We start from the raw sequence: 21,430 nt of genomic DNA, 5'->3' as shown, positions 1-21,430 counted from the left end.
AATGAGAGGCAACTCATACAGGCTTATACAGCTTGCTTCTACGATGTGCTTTGATGACGCCGAGGAGCGAAACATTGTCAACACGTCGGGACGTCGGCTATTAATAATATAGTACGGAAAGGCACGCGCGGGAAATTATGAAATTAACGTTTGAGGAGACATTTAAACAATCTGCAACGCATGTGCCGTCGATGCACGCTGACACTGCACGATGCGCGCCCCCGTCTCTGTGCACGCCGCTGTTCCTGCGGAATTCAGGGGGCTGTTGTCAGACTCCGGAGACAGACACCCATATAGAAAATAATGAACAACAAATTTGACGCGTGAGTAAAGAGACCTGTTACGAAGAGCTGCAGATTACTCGCTTTCCTCGCTGATCGTAAATGATTAGTTGTAGTGTTAGCTTGCTGTCTGCGTTGTTCTTGTTGTAAAGAAAGAGGCGTGTCTCCGCGAGTCTTGCATAGGCAGAGGTCACACACGAGTGCCTGCCATGTGTCCCACGCTTGCTGTGTCCTGCATCGTGGGTGAATACGCCACGACAGCCAATTGTCCATTCTTGCAATGCTGAGTTAATCTGGGGGGAAATGCTTGTGTTTGAACGAGCAAGGCCCATCAGGCCGTAGCTGAATCCCCGGGTTGTAAGTTGATGAAAGGCAGGGGCAGGTGCGCTGGGACCCGGTTGGAAACCAAACTCCCTTCTGCTCTGGCTGCATTGGAAGGCTTGCGAATTAAGGCAAGCTGTAGTGAATGTAAAAGAAAGATCTTAACAATGATTAGTAATCTAAACATGTTGTATGTTACCAGAAAAAAAACAATAATGTGAGCACTTTCATTTTAAAGTTTGAAGTGCTAACAGCTAGTTAAGCAAACTTGTTTCTGTGAAGCAGTATGTGTCTTGTTGAACAGCTGTTAACTCATTTGATAGCTACCCATGGTGCACTAAGCAAGTTGTGCAATGCTAGTCAGTCTTGCAGCTTGTAATGCTTAAAATGTTTGCTAACATAAAGAATTAAAGCTAGCCAGCTAACATTAATGAAGAATTTAACGCTAGCCAACTAACTAGATGATTACTACATCTGGGTTTTACAAAAAATTTATCGTTGATTATAACAGTAAAAGTGTAGACTCATAGTGAGTTGCTCGTAGTTATATGAAGGTGAACGTTATTTGAAACTACATTATTATGAGACCTACAGTAACGGAGTGTTTCCAGCCAGTACATAACTGGACCATTATGGGCTGTACTGGCACAGCCTCCAGGGTAGCTGTGGACCCAGAACCACGATATTTGCTCTGGACCCTATGATGTTCTGCCCTCCACAAAAAGTACATTCGTTACATTAGTTATTTGTTACGATTTTATGTAAAAGTGCAGAATAATGATAATAAATAAATAAATGCATAAATAAATAACTCTTCCCCGAACAACAACATGTTACGTATTTCCAATATATTTAATGTACTATTTTAATTTTTATTCGTACATTTGCCTGTGAATGTTTGGAGAGTAGTGGCAGGACTGTATTTCTCTGTTTGCCCTGAAGTGTCAGACTGGGGCAGAACCTCAGATATGTAAACAGTATTTGAGGTGCAGCCTGCGCATTGTGTGTGTGCGTGCGCGTGTGTGTACCTGACTGCGTGAGAGTAATAATGGAACTGTCTGCTGCAGTCTGAAAGATGACGACAGCGGGGACCACGATCAGAACGAGGACAGCGGCTCACCGAAAGAGTGTGAAAAGGAAAAAAACGAGGAGGAAGAGACGGACCAGAACAAGAGGAAGGTGCTCAACATACTTCCAAGTTGTGTGAATTGGTGCCTGTGTGTCTGCGTGCTTGTGTATGCAAATGCATAGCATGTCAGTGTGTAGACCTGCATGCCACTGTGTGGCCGTGTGCAGGCATGCACAAATGTGTGGGTGTGTTAAAGCCCCAACCATTATCTATGTAAAGTATGGACTTGACTAGCAGGAATAACACAATCCTGTTATTTCTGGAGATGAAAGTGGTTTTTAATTCTCAGTTTTACACCGCTTTGTGTAATGAGAAGTGCATGGTTAGAGCAGGTCAGTGAGTGCGTGAGCCGTTGCCAGTGTCGCTGCTGGACTGGCTCACTGATTTTGGTTTGATGGCACCAGTGGATTGCAGACCTGGGTCAAATGATATCATTTGTTTGTTTCAAATACTTTTCTACGCTTTATTGAGCTTGTCTGGTCTGTTGGAAGCTATAAAATATAGTAGTCTCAAAAAGTCCCTGCCTTCTGCTTTTGTTTGTTGGCTCAATTGCAGCGGACAAGATCAATCGAGCACTGATCGTATTTAACCCAGACCTGCTGGATTGACAGTCTCTCTCTCTTTCTCTGCAGACAGTTGTGCCTGGGGCAGGGGAACACCCCCTGCAGTATAACTACTCCTTCTGGTACTCACGCCGCACTCCAGGTCGACCTGCCAGCTCTCAAAGCTACGAACAGAACATCAAACAGATCGGGAGTTTTGCCTCTGTGAGTCTTATAATACTAATATGCAATTGTGCAGGAGATGGCAGTAACTATGTTACTACCTCAGTTCCTTGGTTCGAAACCTCAAGCATTCTGCATAATCCTCACCTGACGTTATTTTTCTTATGTTTATACATACCTATAATATGTCCATACCTGGACTGAATGGCTGAATAAAATAAGAAGAAATACTGTGCTAATGGAACAATTGTACTTATCCATGCTGAAATCGCTCCCTGAGCCTGCTGCTATAATTTTCCGCCACTAAGTGGCACCGTTATGCAACTTAAAAGGTTACAGTTGCATTCCTTTTGCTATATCAGTTGCAGCACGACACACTACTCCCTGTCAGGATATAAGCTCAGGTAGCTTACAGTATTTTGAAAAGCTGTGCCATGGCAAACGTATGTGGGAAGTGGATGTTTTCATGGGCATCGAAAAGCAAGTTTACTGACTAAATTCACCCTACGTAGAACCTGCCTTCTGCAAACATCTGGCACAACAGCTGTCTCTTTCCACCAGGTGGAGCAGTTCTGGCGCTTCTACAGTCACATGACCCGGCCAGGTGACCTTACGGGCCACAGCGACTTCCACCTCTTCAAAGAGGGCATCAAACCAATGTGGGAGGTGGGTTTGGCACCTTTCAAATTTTGAGTTAGGTAGTTGTCATCAACAAATGCTTGGATGCTTTTTACCCTTTGAAGAAGTAGGGGTTTTTTTGCACTGCTTTTTCAAAATTCTAAGGTACATGATTGGGACCCGGAAGGTTGGTGGTTGAAGCGCCAGTGTAGCCACGATAAGATTTGCACAGCTGTTGGGTTCTTAACTCCACTTTGCTCCAGGGGGGATTGTCCCCTGTTTAGTCTAATAAACTGTAAGTCCATTTGGATAAAAGCACCAGCTAAATAACAAATAATTTTATTTTATTTATTATGTTTAATTTACATAATGTTAAATTAAGAACACTGATCACTTAATTGTGATCTTACACCTTAAAGGGTTAAGAGAGCCTGTTTCTGTAGCGGCAGTAGCCCTCTGTTCTTTTCCAACTCTGCCAGGACGATGCCAACAAGAGTGGGGGGAAGTGGATCATCCGCCTGCGGAAAGGCCTGGCCTCCCGCTGCTGGGAGAACCTGATCCTGGCCATGCTGGGGGAGCAGTTCATGGTGGGGGAGGAGATCTGCGGTGCCGTCGTCTCCGTGCGTTTCCAGGTAACTCCTACCGGTACTTACAGCACCTACCAGTCCAGATCATAGATAACTTGTTCATATATTATTTATATATAATAAGTTATTTTAATATAAGTTTTTCCAGCTCTGTCTTTTATCCCAAAAAATAAAGGTAACGGTGATATGAGTGATTTTAAAACTGAAAGTTTATTTGCAAAAAAAACCTGCATTTCAAAACGGATCAAACTTCCATCAAAGTTAGGTTATAATGTCATGAATATCTCCTGGAAATTTGGCCTGAAGTCAAAGGCAGGATGGACAGAAATCGAGTTCTCTTCGGTTCATTAAAACCATTTTGATCCACAAAACCACTTGAGGAATGTTTCAGCACTGCTTCCTCTCAAATTTGCTGATGATGGTGAATGCACTCTTTACAGTTGTGGTTGCATTGTAAATCATTCTGCATAAGAACATTGGGCAAGTGGCATTAAAGAATGGTAGCAGTGGTTTGTGTGCTGGACCATAATGTCGTGGGTTTAAAACCCAAATGGGCTGTTGTAGCCTTAAGTTACTTTGCCTGAATTGTTAATTTGTGGTGTTTTCAGGCCCTGCCTTTTCTCCATGGTTATTCCTTATGTTTCAGGAAGATATTATCTCCATTTGGAACAAAACTGCCAGTGACCAGGCTACCACCGCCCGCATTAGAGACACACTGAGGAGAGTCCTCAACCTGCCTCCCAATACCATCATGGAGTACAAAACCCATACTGACAGCATAAAGTATGCCAACGCCCACTCACACATATATATTGCATGGGCATGAACATGCATTCTCTCTCAATCTCTGTCTCTCTCTCTCTCACCCTCACCCACACACAAACACTTCTTGTACAGGCATGTGCAATCACATGCATATGCTACATGTACATGCTCTCACACATACACCCAGCACACCAAGAATACCCACGCATACTGTATGTAAACAATAAACCAAACACAAATGTACAGATACACATGGTCTCTCTTTCTTTTTCTTTGTCTCACTGTTTCAAGCACACACACCAAAAAACTGGATATTGTTCCGAAGCCTCTCCTTGTTTTTGATTGGTTAGGGCCTGGGAGGATTTCCATGGCCTGGTGAATGCCAGTGGGGGGCGCTAACTCCAGTTCCTTCAAGTTTCTGCCAAGGGTAGGTCTCTCCTTTTGACCCATTATCACTAGCCTTCAGGTCACTTATGCATGTTGAGGCATATTTTCTAAATGCATGAGTGCACCAATAGAATATATCATGCCATTTTCCTATTTGAATGTGTTCTCTCTCTCCCTTTCCCTGAACCAGATTTGTATTTGTGGTCTGGGTGAAGAGGAATATCCTGAGGAGAATGTCCGCAAATATATCGTCACTGTTTCAAAGAGAGAGGGAGAACGAGAGACAGAGCAGGGAGACGAAGGCTTTCTGATGGCTTGTGGGAATAATTTCTTTTAACATTACTCATAATACGGTAGCCACGCCAAGAGCCAGCTAAACGAGGAGCCAAAATGTCAGTGGAAAACTCGAGCTGTCCTTGAAGTGGCTGTCGTCCAGTAAACACAAGACACCCAACAAGATGACCTAGCTGAAGACTGAGGACGATGGTGTCTCTCTCACTCTCTCCGGTGCATAAGGGAGCCTACATAGTCAAAATCTCAGCCGCTGTGATATGGGCAATAACTGTTTAAGAGCCTTCAAGAAAAATAACAAAAAAACAAACCAAAACCCCAACATAAATGAGTAGCATGTATTGTTATATTGCATATTACAGCTCCTCATATTAGTATTGCAATGATGCACTATACAGCAGGAAATGGTTCCCAGAACTATACAATTGTTATTTTAAATATGTGGACAGGCCTGGAGGCTGTTTTACTGTAGTGCAGTATTTAAATTACAGTATTAATTTTATTTTTAAATATATATATTTTTAAGTGGACATTTGACGGATCATTGGAGAATCCTGTCTTGATTCTTACCTTTGACCTGGAAGTGGAAACATCCCCAAAGGACATCCTAAAAGGTGTCACCTGGAGCGTCTCTTTCAAATAGACTGCCGTGCTGCCTATATCACTGTGCCTGGACTTCAGCCCGTCTACTCCAAATTTAAAAAGCTGAAGGTTTATTTTTATTTTTGAGTTTCATTTTTTAAATCGTACCATATTTAGGAATCCGAAGTGGAAACTTAATGGCAGTGCCATCTCTTAAGATGCAGAGGGATGTGTGCTGCTGTGTTATTAAGCTAGATAGTGCCCTGCCCCCAAGCACTGATCCAGGGTCAGCTAACTCAACCCTAATCTTAATCTCTTACCATTTTACAGATCCGATCCTGGATCCGTGATAGGAACACTACATTATTTACCCGTTACTACTGTCTGGGTTTCAGTAGGTGGTGCTGTCTTGCAGGAAGCTCTGTCATTCAAAAGGAGAATTGTGTTGCCTGATTTCACCTGATTGATTATAGCAATAAATGTCAATTATGCATCTGCTGCTATTGAAGCTCTGTAGTGTCCTACTTTGTGATGTTACCAGTGTTTACTTGAAATGCCACTCCTTTAAGAAAACTGAAATGACAAGAAACGATCTCAGTATTGTGACATATCCTAGCTGCTTTTTTGTAGCAGTGTTAACACATACAGCCCGTAGAAAATCATAAAGAGCGCTTTTATTTTTTTAATGCTTTCAAACCATTGTGCTTAAAGTACTAATGTCAATATATTGACGAAAAGTGACAACTGCATGAGTGTTGAAAGTTTGTATGTGAAGATCTCAAGATTTGTTCTTGTTTTGATAAACAAGTAAGGACCAACGACTGACAAGGAAACAATGTTTCTGTTTATGTTGGCAAAGGCAATGGAACACTGGTAATGGCCGACCTACTAGGGACCATTATTAAATGGCTGTTGCTAACTGAATTGTTTACAAAGCCATAGCAGATTGACTTCGGCTTGTCAGCACAGCAATGTGTCAATGGTTGACCAATGGGGTTCTGCCAGTATTGGCCCACTAAAAGATTACAGAGAAAAATAATTGACACGGTAACATTAACCAAACATCCACAATTCTTTTGCAGTATCTAATACGGGCAGTAAAGTATCACAGGACAAAAAGTCACACGAATAACCTCCCCACCTCCAAATACAAAAAAACATTGTGATATAAAACCTGAACAGCAATGTACTAAAATTAATTTGACATGGACTGGTCATGTTTAGATTCAGTTAAATGAAGAGTATATTGAATACTTCAATATATACATTCATGTTCGTTACTGATATCGTAGTGTTGTAGCAGGAATCAGTATCAACAGGTCAATTAAAATGGGTGGCAATCAGGCTACACATGAAATAAATGTGAACAAACATAGGAATAAGGCAATCTTCCCGCTGGAAGAGGGGAGCATACTGCATGTAGTGGAATGCCAGTGATGAATCCATTGCCACATTCAGTAAGAGTGACAAAATGATTTGGCCAACAACTTTTCCAGGGGGTGACCTTCAAATGCTTGGCTTCTGTGTTCTCAGTCCATTAATGTTCCATTGTCCAGTTCTTTCCCCATTGTGATCCTAGTCACTTGGACACAACTTCAAAATGATAGCTACAGTTACCGAAAATACAGGCAGCGAGTAGCTGTATATTTTAGTACATCCTTTTTGGGGGAAAAAAGACTACAAGCAGAAAGAGGTTGCATACAATGCCTGAACAATTTTGCGGAACAAATGATTACCAATTAAGAGGTGTTGGCATGTGCAATGTAAAATTAAATTCATGTAAAGTCTCAGAAGAGTACATTCACTGATGTTGAAGAGGTAGAAAACAAAGATTACAATTATTTAAATGGGTAAATGATAGATGTAAGCAGCGTGTATCCTGTGTTCTTCATTTGGTCAAGGAAGCTGGACTTCTGACGTTGCCCTCTAGCAGCAGTAGTTGAGCCAGAGGTGGGTTGTTTTGAAAGTGAGGAGACTGTCAGCTGTGTCAGGATCATTGTTTTCCACTGGGACTGTTGCATCAACTGCAGCCGTGACAGACGTCTTCTAGCCCCAGTGACGGACTTTTCCTAGTCCCAGCAGAACTGATGACCTCTCACCTCGCTTCAGGGGCCTTTTCCGACCAGGTTAACTCATCTCAAAGAACATGTGATTCTTAAAAAAATGGATACACAGTATATAGTGCTTAAATCACATTCTGAAACTCAATATTCTAATATTGCTTTAATGGTTATTTAAGCTGTATATTCAAGTGTACAATAATGCACCGGTATGTATTAGTCACTTTTGTTTCCTTTGTTATATCTTATTCTAATCTCAATGTGAATACAATCTTTCTCTGAATTAATTCACTAGCCTGTTTTAATGTACCTACCAGCAAGAAAGTCGCAGCCAGTAGAAGGACTTTTGTTCTTGTGCTCATTTCCTGAGGGACTGTTGAGAGAAATGCAGGAGCTCACAGAATAAAGCATGCTAGGATATCCCTCTCCCACCTTCTCCAGTAAAAAGTTCCAAACTCACCGTCTAATCCAAAAAACTCATGGTCCATGTTGCATTCTTCATTGAATCCGGGCCACTTCTTCCATATTCGTCCCAGTCTCTCTCCAATGGTTGAAACCACCTGGTCGGTTAAAACAAAAAATATGGCATTCAAAGTGCAGCATAAAATCAAAATAATTGTAAAAAGAATGGTGCTAGATTCCTAAAACCCATGTTATTATAAACAACTATGTCATTGTTTCTAAATCTCAAGGGTTTTTAGTTTTGAGCATCTGTAGCCAATTTTAACCTATTGCAATACTTGAAACACAGAAATTGAGACCCAAGATCAGAGGGTATGTAAGTTTAAAAGCTGAGAAAGCATCATATATTTGATTGTAAACTCACACAATGTACCCCAGTCCAAGTCTCGGTGTAGCAATGGATACAGTATGTGTAACCTGTTCCAGAAGATCACAGCGGACTGATCATTTCAATAAAGTGTTAATAATTATTCATTAATATGATGGATCCCCAAAAAAGGTGCAGACAACTTTGCATGTGTCACCGCACCTGAAACTCCTGGTTAGAATAGCATCGACTGGGACAACAGGGACCCTGGATTCTGATTGTGGATGTCCCGTCAGAGTCACAGATCTCAAAGAGAGGGGTGAACATGCTCCATCTGCCAAAATGAACAGGAATTACATTCAGACCATTCACTGAAGTCAATCAGTACATTGCATTCATTTAACAGAAGCCCTTATCCAGAGCAACTTGGAGGTGATCATAAGTGCATTCACGTTTTATGTGAATTAATAATTTCGGACTTGGCTAACATCACTTCCAGATGAGTGAGTAATTGATAGTGGGAGATTTAATAGGTAATGAGAGATGTGGGAACAGTTGGGGGGGGGGGGGGGGGGGGCATTTGGAACTAAATAATTGTGTCTGAGATTACGAAAATTATTATAAATGGGATGATATAGATTACATGATTTGGGAAGAATACAAGAAGCTAAGTTTCCTCCTCAGTCTAAATCTAGCGGACTGCATTCGTACCCAAGTTAATAAAGCTCCAAACAGACAGCTGTGCTCTGCATCTGACCCCATCTAAGTTTAGCATGGACACGCAACACAGTGTGTGTGTGTGTGTGTGTGTCTTTTTTTAGGGAGTGGTACTTTCCATTGAAGATGCTGTAACACTCCACATACCTCTGGTACACAGTTCCAATCAGCTGGTGGTCAGAATTAAAAGCCCTCATTTCCATCAGGCAGCAGCCCAGACAGCATGCATCCGCCCTGAGGGGCCTTTCAAACAAGAAGACCTGCTGGGCCTGCCGGTCGAAACCCTGCAAGGAGCAGGAACGTGCTGGACCACAGCACTGCAGACATAGGCAGGAGCTTTCTGAAGAGAGCAGTGGAGCACAGTCAAACACTACCGTTCACCTAAAATAAAAACATTCTTCTGTACTTGCTTGAAATACAAATGTCAAGGTTTATTTCAATATTGCGCGGTACAGATTAGTTACCATAGAGCAAAACTCAGTGCAGTTATCCAGCTAGCTCAGTATTTCTGCTTTGTGGAACAGATCCCTGTATTCTTATTTATCTAAATCGGCTGATCTAGGTTAAATACAACAGAAGGGTCCGTTCCCTTGGATTTTAAGCAAAAATCTCAACCATTTATGAACTACGTCTCTGGTGGGATTTGTTCCCTGAATCCAGGTAGGTGGGCACTACCTTCAACTGCCACGTAGAGCTGGTCTCTGGTTCCTGAAGCAATACTATACGTCCGGCGTGGAACACAGTGTGGACCTGCAAAATGAATTGAGCAGCAGGTGGGCAGTGCATGAATAATGCTCTAGAGCAGCACTACTCAACTTCATGTAATGCAGGCCACAGTGTCTGCAGGTATTTGCCCTGACTGTGCGCTACACCACCTGATTTCATTAATTAATTTATCTGCTCGATTCAGATAATAAGTTCATTAGTGAAAATAGTTGGTGTAACGTATGGTTGAAGCAAATGCCTGCAGACCCCAAGGTCCACAGGACTTGGATTTAAGTAGCACTGCTAGTGAGAATTATGGAGTATGATACGGAACTGTCAACCTTTGGTTCCATTCTGCGGTGGTCTCTGGTTGAGACAGGGTAGTTCTTTCTCAATAGAATATTTTCAACACACTACTAAAAATCACAGTATTTAAGTGCACATGGAAGCAGCCTTTAATTACATGAAGAGAGATGTGTTTGATGGATAACCTCTGACCTTGCAGCTCCGGTTTGGCAGTGATGCGCAGCTGGTTGATGGAGTCCAGTAGTCCCAGGCCTTCAGCTTTTTCTGTGCCAGTATGGTTCCCATCAGTCCGGAGGTCCATCTCCACCCCTACAGCTCCTCTCCCAAAGTCCATTTGGCCGTCCTCTTCCCTCTCCTGCCTCAGCCCCGGCACCTCTGCACTGTGGAGCTGAGGGGAAACAGGCCCCCCCAGAGAGTGGGATGCCATCGATACCCCAGGGTCTGTGGAACGCCTTATTCTGCGCTGGAAAGCCCTGAAAAGCGTCTCGATGTGTTTCTCTCTCTCCAGACGTCCAAATGGGAGGGGCTGAACCGTCACAGCTGACATGTTCTGAAACAGGAAGCAAAAAAGTGTGAAGTTATGACAGGAACTTTTAACTAACAGGAAATGTAAACAAAACTTGAAACCGGGAGTGGGCCTACACAGTTTGAAATGAAGGTATTTGAATTATGATGGTATTATGGTATTATGATGGAATTATGATGGTATGACAGGAATGGTAAATGCTAAATGGAAAAGCAGAGATATAGCCTGAAGCAGGAAATGGGATACATGAAAAGCTGTGACAGGAGATAGATATTCACCACAATATTCCTGCTCCCTCCTACACCCATATTTACATTTAGGCTCTTCATATATTCTTCATGCATTATTATTTATTCAAGCCAGAAATTAAGCCTTGATGAAAAAAATATAGAAAATAGCTAAAGAATGTATATGCTTACATCAAAACAGAATTTGAAAAGTTATAAATCTTGCTCCAAGTATTGGTGAGCCAGCTTGCTCTCGGCACACTATCTAACTGGGGAAAACATGCTCAGCCTTTAAAAGAAGCTGGTATTGTGCCGTTTCATGAGACACATGGCTCCTTTTCAGCCATGTCTAAAGCAAAGATTTTCTTCACTGTCGTCCCCTTGGCACTGCAACAATTGTGACTGTCGCCGGGCGCACAGGGACCCAGACAATCGGCCAGCGGCAGAGTGGTTTTCATTCAGGTCACGGCATCTCCATGTCATCGTATTCACGGCATTTACGACCTAACATAAAACCATCCCAACTAATGCTGCACAGGCACTAGGCTCCAACCAGCACTCACTGCAAGACCATTGACCAAAATACAAAGAACAAATAATCAAGCGCATTACAGCCCCTGGCACACAGCTATCTAAAAGGCAACATGTCCATTTTGGAACACACAGCATCACAAAGTGTAACAATTCTTAGTCGTTGGCTATTAGTAAAACTAAAAAGAAGCTGTCCAATGAGCACCACTGCTGTATATAGCGAATTGTGCACTGCAAGAGGCCCAGTTACTCCATGTCCTCTGCTTGTCCCTGCTTGTCCCTGATCAGCCCCTGAAACAGCATCCGGCAAAGGTTTCTTTTCATGGAGCTCAGAAAAAACCATTTGTACGATTAAAAAAAGTGTAACAATATGGAGACAAAATGTGAGGGAAAAAGAGCTAATGGCGTGTTGAAATATTAGGTATTTTGTGGTATTTTATCATTTTCTGATATGAACCAGAAAGGACGGTCAAGAAGTTGCATATTTCATCACATGCACTACTATTCAGATCACTATCTGGTTGTGCTGGAGTTCTTACCAGTATAGATGTCCTCCTTGGTATCTTCAGATTCGTATGTCAGAGAGATTGAAGTCAGTGGCACAGGAGGACTTTGGATGCACGGTGCTTGCTAAAAGTGCCGTGGATGGTTTTGACGAGGGTGATGAGCGAACAGCAGCATCCTGCCTCATGTCCTCTTTAGGGATAATCGCCTCTCTCCTGCTGTCGATGGCTCTGTCCCTCCCCCTAGGTTGCCATCCCAACAAGCCGGACCTTCCCATTGTCAGGAAAGACTGGCCTCAGTCATCCGTACAAATTGAGTCTCCTCAAGGAAAGCTAGGGAAGGGAGCCCCCACACTGACCCCCTTCCTTCTGTGTTTGCATGGTGTTATTGCTCTAATCCTCATTGCAATTTTGAACCAAACCTTACGTATGCACATCTTACAAATGTGTACCATATGAATAGCCTAACATGCCTATTGTTTTTCACTGCTAAAATTACAGTTACATCACTTTTCCAGAGCAACTAACTCTAATTGCATTTACACAATATGTACTGAAGCAATTCCGGTTAAGTACATTTCTCAAGGATAGAATGGCAGTATCCTATCTGGAAAGCAGACCTGCACCCTTACATTACAGACCCATAATAACGATTATGCTACACTGCCACCAAGATTAATGTAGAGAATACATGTCAAATATTTGCTGCCTTGAAAATGTAATAACACAGCTTAAATAGTTGTTGTATTGATTTCATGTCCTATATATCTGGGTTAGAACACCAGCCTGACAGGAGCAGGCAATATTTGCTTAGCCGATATAGGCTTTGAGCTCTCCAGGGGGCAGGGCACGCAGGGGCTGTTTGGGCCTGATAGAAAACAGCAGCAGTTCTCTCTCATCAAATTTCCATTTACTATAAAGGTGTATGACCAACACACTTTACATCATTCTGTTACTTTGGCCTGGATTATTGTGAGCTAAAGACTGTTCTTACAATAGCATTAATTGATGTTAAACGGCCTACATCCTTCTCTTCATGATGCTATCACTGTGAGATCAGAGATTGCTCAGTCCCCCAAAAAAGGTTTCGGAGAACAAAGCAACACAGCTGTTGCTCTTACAGAAATGACAGCTATTGTTTATGTTCAAATCAAATAAAGTCAAACCAAAACAATAATTGAATCATTCCATATCACTATCATTTAATAGCATCATTTCTGTTCTTTCAGATGTGTAAGTCTAGCATCTTGTTTTCCTTTAGCTAATAACAGCATAGTCAAGCAATGCACAACCAAATGAAAATATAAACATTTGACAAATCACAGCCACAAATGCAGAATGATTCTTAATGTACAGTACGTTTCTGAAGCTTTCAAGTTTTTGTAGTCATGTTTCTCCGGTCCGAGCTGTTGACATTATTTGCTTGCAGCACTTATAAAACACTGGTGATATAATCCACATCGTCACATTCCATTCAAACAGCAGGATGTTTTCTCAAATGTTATACCTTGTGCGAGGATACAACCATGGTGTCCTGCCCAAAATATAAACCTGCAACCTTCTGGTGGCAAGTCCGATTCCTTCATCTTCCCACACTGCTACATAGCTCCTTCATTGAATTTCTTCCCAAGCATTTCAGATTTTTTTGGTTTAGCATACCATAGAAGAAGGAACGAAAGAAGATGTAATACAACAGTACCAACATCCTTATACGAGGAATAAAAACTCACTTATGTTTAAACAGAGATATCCTATGCATTGACCACATTCCCACCTTCATGTCTTTAATATTGAATGATGTCGTCACAATCAACAAATCTGGCCTAATTTTTTGTGGATTTTCATGAAGGAGTGTGAACAAACTTCTTCAGCCAGCATAGCAATGCAGACAAAGACCACTGTTTCCAACATGTAACCGTCTCCCTGCCAAACATTCTGCGGTTTCACTTGGGTAAGTATGTCTTTGGGTCGTCTGGAAAAGGCATGGAGGGGGCCTTGTTGAAATGACCCATGAGGAAGATACCAATCGTGCCCAAGATGAACAGGAGTGCCATGCCAAAGAAGCAGACCCGGTCGATTACTCGTGCCACCAAGAACCATTCTTCGTTCTCCTGTGAACAAAAGCAAACCTTTTGTCTTTCAAATTGCATACAGTACATTTATCACTGTTGAAACATTCCATAAAACAGTTGTCTGTCCCTAAAGCTCCATACAACCATTTTCTAAACCACTTATACCTGATCAGGGTCATCGGGTGCTGGAGCCTATCCCAGCATGCAGTGGGTAAGAGGAAGGAATACACCCTGGGCAGGTCACCAATTCATCACACGGCCTACACACTACGCTCACTCATTGACACCTAGGGGCAATTTTGAGTCTCCAAATAGCCTACTGCCTGTGTTTGGGCTGTGGGAGGAAACCAGAGTACCAAGCAGAAATACACACAGACATTGGGGAAAAACGCACAAACTCCACACAGAAAGGCCCATGGTCAGGATTCAAACTTGGTATCTCCTTGCTGTGAGACTATTCACTGCACCACTGTGCTGCCCGTCCCTAAAGCTGAAGAGAGTACTGTGTAACTCACATTCTGGAAGCGGTTCTGTTGGTCGATGCTCTCAGTGATGTGCTTGCAAGAAGCAACACACTGCTTCACTGCTGAAGAGGCCTGGGCAAGACTGGCGCACACATCCTGTGCAGTGTCCCCCTGCAGACCGTTCTCTAGAGGTTACCAAAAAAAACACCCAAACAACCGTATCAGCTTCTGCATTAAAAGTATTTGTGTTTTTTTCAGGCCTGCATGAGAAGGGATGACTTTCCTTACTCTATTGTTACTTCCATAACACCTGGAACTAGACTAAAGCCTAGTGAGAGAAGGATGATCATAAATAGAGACTCAGAGAAGTGTGATATTTATAGCATTTGATGTGAACTTTTTGATCTGGTTTTGGAATGAAAAGTACTCACTTATTTACTTGTGTATTATGATGATACCTTCGCTAGTTTTGTTTGGCTAGGTAAGCAGTTTATTCATACATTTGCGTGTTGCGGTATTACTATAAAAACAACAACAACTGATGATCAAATAGGCCCTAGTCCTTATCTTTGTTGTACAGCAGTTGAAATTGTACTTATGTCTAGGGTCTTTCAGCGCACTTATCCCTGGTTATGGGTATGCACTTTGCACTTTGTTGTATGTTGCTCTGGATAAGAGTGTCTGCCAAATGCCATTAATGTAATGCAATGTACTCAAGCATGTACTACAAACTCATATCAGTCACATCAATTAATTAATTGAGAAGAAAGAGAGAGAAATTGAGAGACAGAGAAAGAGAGGGAGAGAGAGATAGTGAGAGACAGAGAAAGAGAGAGAGTGAGAGAGAGAGAGAGAGAGAGAGAGACTTACGAATCTGTTCCAACACAACCCTCATCAGCCCGTTCCTCTCCCTGAGCTTGCTGAACATGATCTCAGAGCGGGCCGTCTTCAGGAAGTACTCATCCGCCTTGGCGATGAGGCCCAGGGAGCTGCGTCGTCGCGAGGGCGGATCTGCCGGGGTCCAGGGTCTCATCCGCATGTGGAGCATCCGTGGCAGGATGTTTAAGAAGACCTGGTGTATGGAGAACAGCAAGGGCATCAAACTAATTTCCTGGGGGATCAATAAGTTGACTCAAACCTCTGATGACAGGACTGCAATCCCTTTCATGAGAGCTTTTCATTTATATGAAGTCAGTGGCACGAGATGGTTTTGGCTGTACCTTCCGGACTTTGTCTGTCATTAGGTGGGTGTTGGGAGTTCGCAGGGAGACATTCAGCACAATTACACAATTCATCACCACAATGGTGGTCACTGACATGACAAATATCAAGTACCTAGAGAAAAAATAAAATAAAAGAATGTCAGGATAATGATCCACAGTAGTCATTTGCAGTAATCACCCCACTTCTTACAATTCAACAACTTTACCAGAAAATCTGTATGATAGGGACACTAAAAGACTAAAGATAAACTGTATTGCATGATATACTGCAAGGGATGGAATATCTTACTTTCCAATAAGTGGCGTAGCCTGCGATGTTTCTGGAACTTTCTTGGCAATGAGGAAGAGGAAAACAGTTTGCGCCAGGAGTATGGCGATTGACATGGTACACTTCTGCCCACCAGCTGCCAAAAGCGACACCACAAACAACTATGAGCAAACATGCAGGGAACACCTTGATTCAGCTACATGACATTACACAGAGAAGGCATCATTATCGCAGTTAAAAACTAACTAACTCAAGAGTAGGACACTTTTATTGCATCGTTGCCATTTCATGTATGAGAGGCATGGGCCCTTGGGGAATTTAAGTCCAGGCTACTCGCAGTGCTGGATATACTTTTGTGAATAGGTAAATTATCAGCCTGGAGGAGCAGCATGGCCTGATTTGCATGTTATGGGGATGTGTAGGTTCTCAATTATTCACTTGGAGAAACAGCAGCTCTGTGGTTTTTTCAACCAACAAAAAGTCACACACAGTCCCTCTTTTTATATATATAGCATTTCAGACGATGAGGGCTAGACCTTTAGCAGGGAGGAAGTAGACCAGCAGGCCCAGGGAGGAGATGAGCACAGAGGGCACAATGAGGTTGATCACGTAGAACAGTGGCTTCCTCTGGATGATCAGGAAGAAGACCAACTCCTGGAACTCCAACTCGTCCCTGTTGTAGCGATTGTTTATTATCTTCTTGGCAGGTCTGTGTTTGATGACCCATTCACCATTCTCTGTTGAAAGGAAATGAAGATACAAATCACATCAAGCTGTTGTCGGCAGGTATCAAATCATGTAACTTCCTGAGTTTTAGTCAATTATAATAGGACAGCTGATACTAATATTATACCTCAGAAGGAAGTCTCATAAACTGTGATTTTACAGTATCACACAGTGTGACCCATCATCACAATTCATCAACAGGACTGTTTTTAATGCAGGCATTTTACTACATTTATTTTTGAGCACTCATTGAGGCCATTCATTTTTGCCTCCAGAATGTCAAATTGTCTGATGACAGGCCTAAATGCTATTCAGACACATGATAGTGCCTACTTTATGAAATTTAGAATGTAATGCAGGTTGTAATAAAAACAAAGCACTGTGGGATTCCAACTGAGAATTAGAATGTGGCTTCCTCAGAACGGTAACAGGAGTAATCGAAAACAGGAGGCTGCTTCCTGCTGTTACTGAATCTGACCTGTGAATGCCTCTGGGTCAATCTCAATCCACTCCACCATCTGACCCTTTTCATCCTTTATGAGAAGTAGTTCAATCTCATTAGCGTTGTAGGTCTGGGAGCTACCAGAGTGAATGACAATGTGGAGAAAAGAATGCTTATTATCAATACAACCCATGTGAAACACATTGTATGTGGTATACCAGCAAAACACATGATTCAAATTATATCAATGATGCATGGTTACATTGTACCTTATTTAATTCTGAAAAATGATATGGGACAGGTGATTCACCTTACCGAAATACCATTGAGCAGTTCTGCCAGTCGAAAGGGAAGTAGTTGACTTTAATGGAGCAGGCGCTGCGGTAGATAGCTGGGGGCAACCAGGACACATGGCCAGAGGGGTCAACGAGGGCATTGACGTATAGAGCGATTTCAAATTTTCCATCCATGCTATAGGTACAAAGAGTGGAATGTATGAACAAAAGCAAAAATAAGCTCTAAAATATCAGGAGCAATTAAAATAGATCAGTAGATATATTTTTGCACAATCAAAGCAGGGAATATGCTTGCTTGGGATCACATGAACTATAGAAGATATAAAGATATATGTTTAGAGTTTAGAGAACATTCCGTTTTCTGGGTGCTGCACTAACATTTGCAATCAAAGTGGAATCAAGCTTTTATAGTCAATGTTAGTAATACATAATGGGACTCAATTATAATTATGAGGTATAGTTTCAGAATAATCCTTCGCTCTGTCAGAAATGGGATATTAGTGCTTTAGGCTCCTCTAGGACACTGTGATGGCAGCTGTCAAATGCAATTTATCGCATATTGGATAATGTATTGCTTTTGCTGGCTGTGGCTGCTAAAGGCATTTATAGAAAAACCTTTCAACATTACATATCTGGGGGACTTACTCACTTATAGACCTGAGAATTAATTTATAGTTGACTTTGAGTAAAAGCTTGCCAAAATGAATGACAGTCTAATGACAGACCTAAATGATGTACTGTATGAATGAAGACATGACTGACCTGCTGTCTACTGTATGATGATAGATGATAGCCTGGTTCACACTCATATAAAAAAATGGATTAATATATAGAGGAAACTGGTCATATCGACTTAATTATTTGTATTAGGTACATGATGCTTTACTATGTCATATGTGCATAGCCCATACTTACCAAATCACCTGAATTAATTTACCTGCTGTTATTCAAAAAAACTAATGTTGTGATTCCATTCCATTCCATGGCAGATGCTCTTATCCAGAGCGATGTACTGTTGATTAGATTACGCAGGAGACAATCCTCCCCTGGAGCAATGCAGGGTTAAGGGCCTTGCTCAAGGGCCTAACGGCTGTGCGGATCTCATTGAGACTACACCGGGGATCGAACCACCGACTTTGCGGGTCCCAGTCATGTACCTTACCCACTACGCTACAGGCTAGCTATATTCCCACTGTTAGGCGGCTGGAGTTAAGTTCTCCTTGGGCCTATAGCCATTGATGCTGTTTGTACTCACTTGTTTTCTAGTATGATATCAGGCAGCCAGATGTATTTGGAAGGAATGCGCAGAAGAGTAACATTTTCATACACTGGCATGTGGTCCCACTTCAGACGGTAGTCATACCATTGCTGTAAAATCAATAACACAATATTCACATTAGCTTTGGAGAATTGTCATGAATGAGATTTTATTGAACTTTTCACTGATAACTGAAGCAAGTACATGCTCTCAGATATGATTCAGTTTTGAGCTACAAAAATATTGTTTACATGACCAGTAAAAATGCTGAGGATTTGCAGGAACAAAGTATATAATTTAACTTATTAATTTTTTTAATAACTTTTACTCTGGAATCCAGTTTGCAAAAATTGCCATCATCAATGGTATGTATTAATGCAAAATAAGTTAATCTGAGGTCATCAGTTCTAAACCTCAGGACCCCAGAAAAGTGTAGCTACAGTAGCCACTAGCCTCTCAACATGGGACCCTGACACCCCATAGCCCCATCATTCAGCTCTACCATAGCTCTCTGCTGCACCCTGTTTTTACCATTTCAACCCACACGCTGGTAGTGAGGGCCTCCTCTCGTTCATTCTGCAAATCAGGACAGAAACAGTTAGATTGACACATACTCTCCACAAATCATGAAACACATGCAGGGTCAGGCGTTCCCCAGACTCACATACTGTACGCACGAACATACACACACACATACTGTATGCACACACAAACAGCACACACACACACACACACACCCTTGAACTAACCAGAGAGATGAGGTTGGTAAGAGTCAGTTTGAGCGCCACTTGGGTGATGTTGGCATTCCACTTGGCTGGACGGATGTTCTTGTTATAACCCCGCATCAGGTCCTTCATCAGGGGACCCTCCAGGTTAACACTCTCCGCTCCTGAGAGTGGCACATGATATTTATCACTTTAAACTTTTATCTGCTGTCAAAAAACAGTGCTGTATTATTGTCCTCAAACTACTGCTTGTCCATTGTGATGCACCTTGTGAAACATAATACATACTGTATGTATACTTGGCAAAGCAAACCTGGACATTGGGTTGTATGCAAAAGGTCAGTAGGAGAGAAACCAAAATATGGTACTTCAACAAATTCGGTGTTATCCACGGTCTGGAGACACACTGGAAATTTACTTTGTTCTACCTGTTTGTAAAATTAAGTGTAATGCCAAATGAATATTGATCTTGTTTTATCATTTCCAGTTGGTGAGAAGTGTGCTTGCGAATACACTAAATGCTAAATGCAACAGCATAATTATTCAACATGTTATTATTAACAGCTGATCCCTAAAGCTGCTGTTCAAATCCAGACACTTAAATTAAGCTGTCTAACATGCAGCCATCAGCTTTCATGTAAGAAAATCAAACATAGTCAGACAGCTCACTCCAACAAACCACACATTTCTTGTCAGCTGAACAACTAAGCAACAAACATATAATTTGGTGAAAACAAACAGAAGATTAATATAATTATATACGTTATTATCCCCTTGAATTTATAGCATTGTCTGGAGTTCATAATTGCAGTGTACCCCAGAAAGAATAAAATCCAAAAAGTTAGAAAAATTTATTTCAACAAATGTTTTCTTGGTAGCAGTGAAAGTCATAGACAACAATTATCATGCATTCATATTACTTCTATATTTCTCAGTTTGAACTATATTACCATATATAACTTTCTATAGGTTGTTCATATTGACAAAGGTGAAAATAGAGGGGAGCAAGAATTCTACGGTAGCTAACTATGCCATGCTATATTTTCACCATTGGCACCTTAAAAGTTTCTCTAACTGTGAAGTAATAGCCGTTTAGTGGCTAAACAACAGCTCATTACTACAGTAAGTCAGACACCTGTATTCTCCTGCTGTCTCTCAGCTCTTAATATCATAAACATCACATTTATAGCTTTCATAACCAAACACATACTCATGCACCCTCATGCACCCTCCCCCACACATGCACACACACACACACACACAGACATACACACACACTCACATGTGCACACTCACACTCAAACTCACTCAATGTCAAAGTAAAAGACTTCTACCTGTGCTGAAGAGGAGGATGAAAGAAAGGAAGTGGAGAGCTAAGGACAAGGATGAGGCCGACTCCATCTCTCCGTGGCCCAAAGGAAAAATGTAGTGTTCTGAAGTCTCTCAGACTCTGATAGAGGGTGTACCTGATTTTTAGGGCACGGGCTGGTAATTGTGGGGGTTTCTGGGCTGGGAACTGGGACCTTTGTCCTGTGGTTATTTTTGGGTGGTCTGACCGTAGCTTTTAGAGCCCAACCCGACTGTCCTCTTTTGCATTGTCAGCTGTCATAACACACAGATGAAATAGTCAGGGGGAGCACTCCAGGGGGTTACAGTATTTTGTTAACAGTTTCCTGCTCCTTGAGATTCTGAACAGCAGAATACCAAGGTTATATTACATTCGGATGTCGACTGCAGATGGCACAAAGTGGATGGTTTGCAGAGGGACGGCTCTGAACAACTGGTCTCCTGCCATTTGTTTCTATCTATAACAGTCATCAATGAACCGCAAGAGAGACGAGCGGGAAATGCAAGCAGTGACAGGAAGCACAGCTAAAAACGCCTGAGTCTCAAATTATCACAACAACATTTTCTTCTGGGACACTG

General features: G+C 42.0%; 3 protein-coding genes across 3 annotated transcripts; 1 reads left to right on the top strand and 2 right to left on the bottom strand.

Annotated features, from left to right (window-relative positions):
* The first annotated feature begins 196 nt into the window (after positions 1-196).
* On the top strand, positions 197-6,194 carry eif4e2 (eukaryotic translation initiation factor 4E family member 2). The gene is made up of 8 exons (XM_061244208.1): positions 197-323; positions 1,670-1,781; positions 2,364-2,498; positions 3,018-3,122; positions 3,554-3,706; positions 4,308-4,444; positions 4,777-4,853; positions 5,004-6,194. Exons 1-7 carry the CDS (start codon positions 304-306, stop codon positions 4,823-4,825), a joined length of 711 nt encoding a protein of 236 aa, XP_061100192.1. The 5' UTR covers positions 197-303; the 3' UTR covers positions 4,826-4,853; positions 5,004-6,194.
* Positions 6,195-6,340: 146 nt separating this feature from the next.
* On the bottom strand, positions 6,341-12,175 carry LOC133129855 (phospholipid scramblase family member 5). Its single transcript, XM_061244207.1, has 8 exons — positions 12,067-12,175; positions 10,436-10,793; positions 9,908-9,982; positions 9,380-9,572; positions 8,738-8,849; positions 8,207-8,306; positions 8,061-8,119; positions 6,341-7,840 (listed from the first exon to the last, which is right to left on the bottom strand). Exons 2-8 carry the CDS (start codon positions 10,788-10,790, stop codon positions 7,814-7,816), a joined length of 921 nt encoding a protein of 306 aa, XP_061100191.1. The 5' UTR covers positions 10,791-10,793; positions 12,067-12,175; the 3' UTR covers positions 6,341-7,813.
* Positions 12,176-13,360: 1,185 nt separating this feature from the next.
* On the bottom strand, positions 13,361-20,905 carry chrng (cholinergic receptor, nicotinic, gamma). Its single transcript, XM_061243430.1, has 12 exons — positions 20,839-20,905; positions 19,529-19,665; positions 19,311-19,355; positions 18,777-18,889; positions 17,541-17,696; positions 17,262-17,362; positions 16,594-16,794; positions 16,079-16,193; positions 15,787-15,901; positions 15,437-15,638; positions 14,618-14,751; positions 13,361-14,141 (listed from the first exon to the last, which is right to left on the bottom strand). Exons 1-12 carry the CDS (start codon positions 20,903-20,905, stop codon positions 13,974-13,976), a joined length of 1,554 nt encoding a protein of 517 aa, XP_061099414.1. The 3' UTR covers positions 13,361-13,973.
* Between the last annotated feature and the right edge of the window lie 525 nt (positions 20,906-21,430).

This window comes from Conger conger, chromosome 5 (assembly GCF_963514075.1).
Source record: "Conger conger chromosome 5, fConCon1.1, whole genome shotgun sequence".
In the NCBI taxonomy this organism is placed as follows: Eukaryota; Metazoa; Chordata; class Actinopteri; order Anguilliformes; family Congridae; genus Conger; species Conger conger.
The sequence above is the reverse complement of the archived record's forward strand: the minus strand, read 5'-3'. Positions and strand labels throughout refer to the sequence as shown.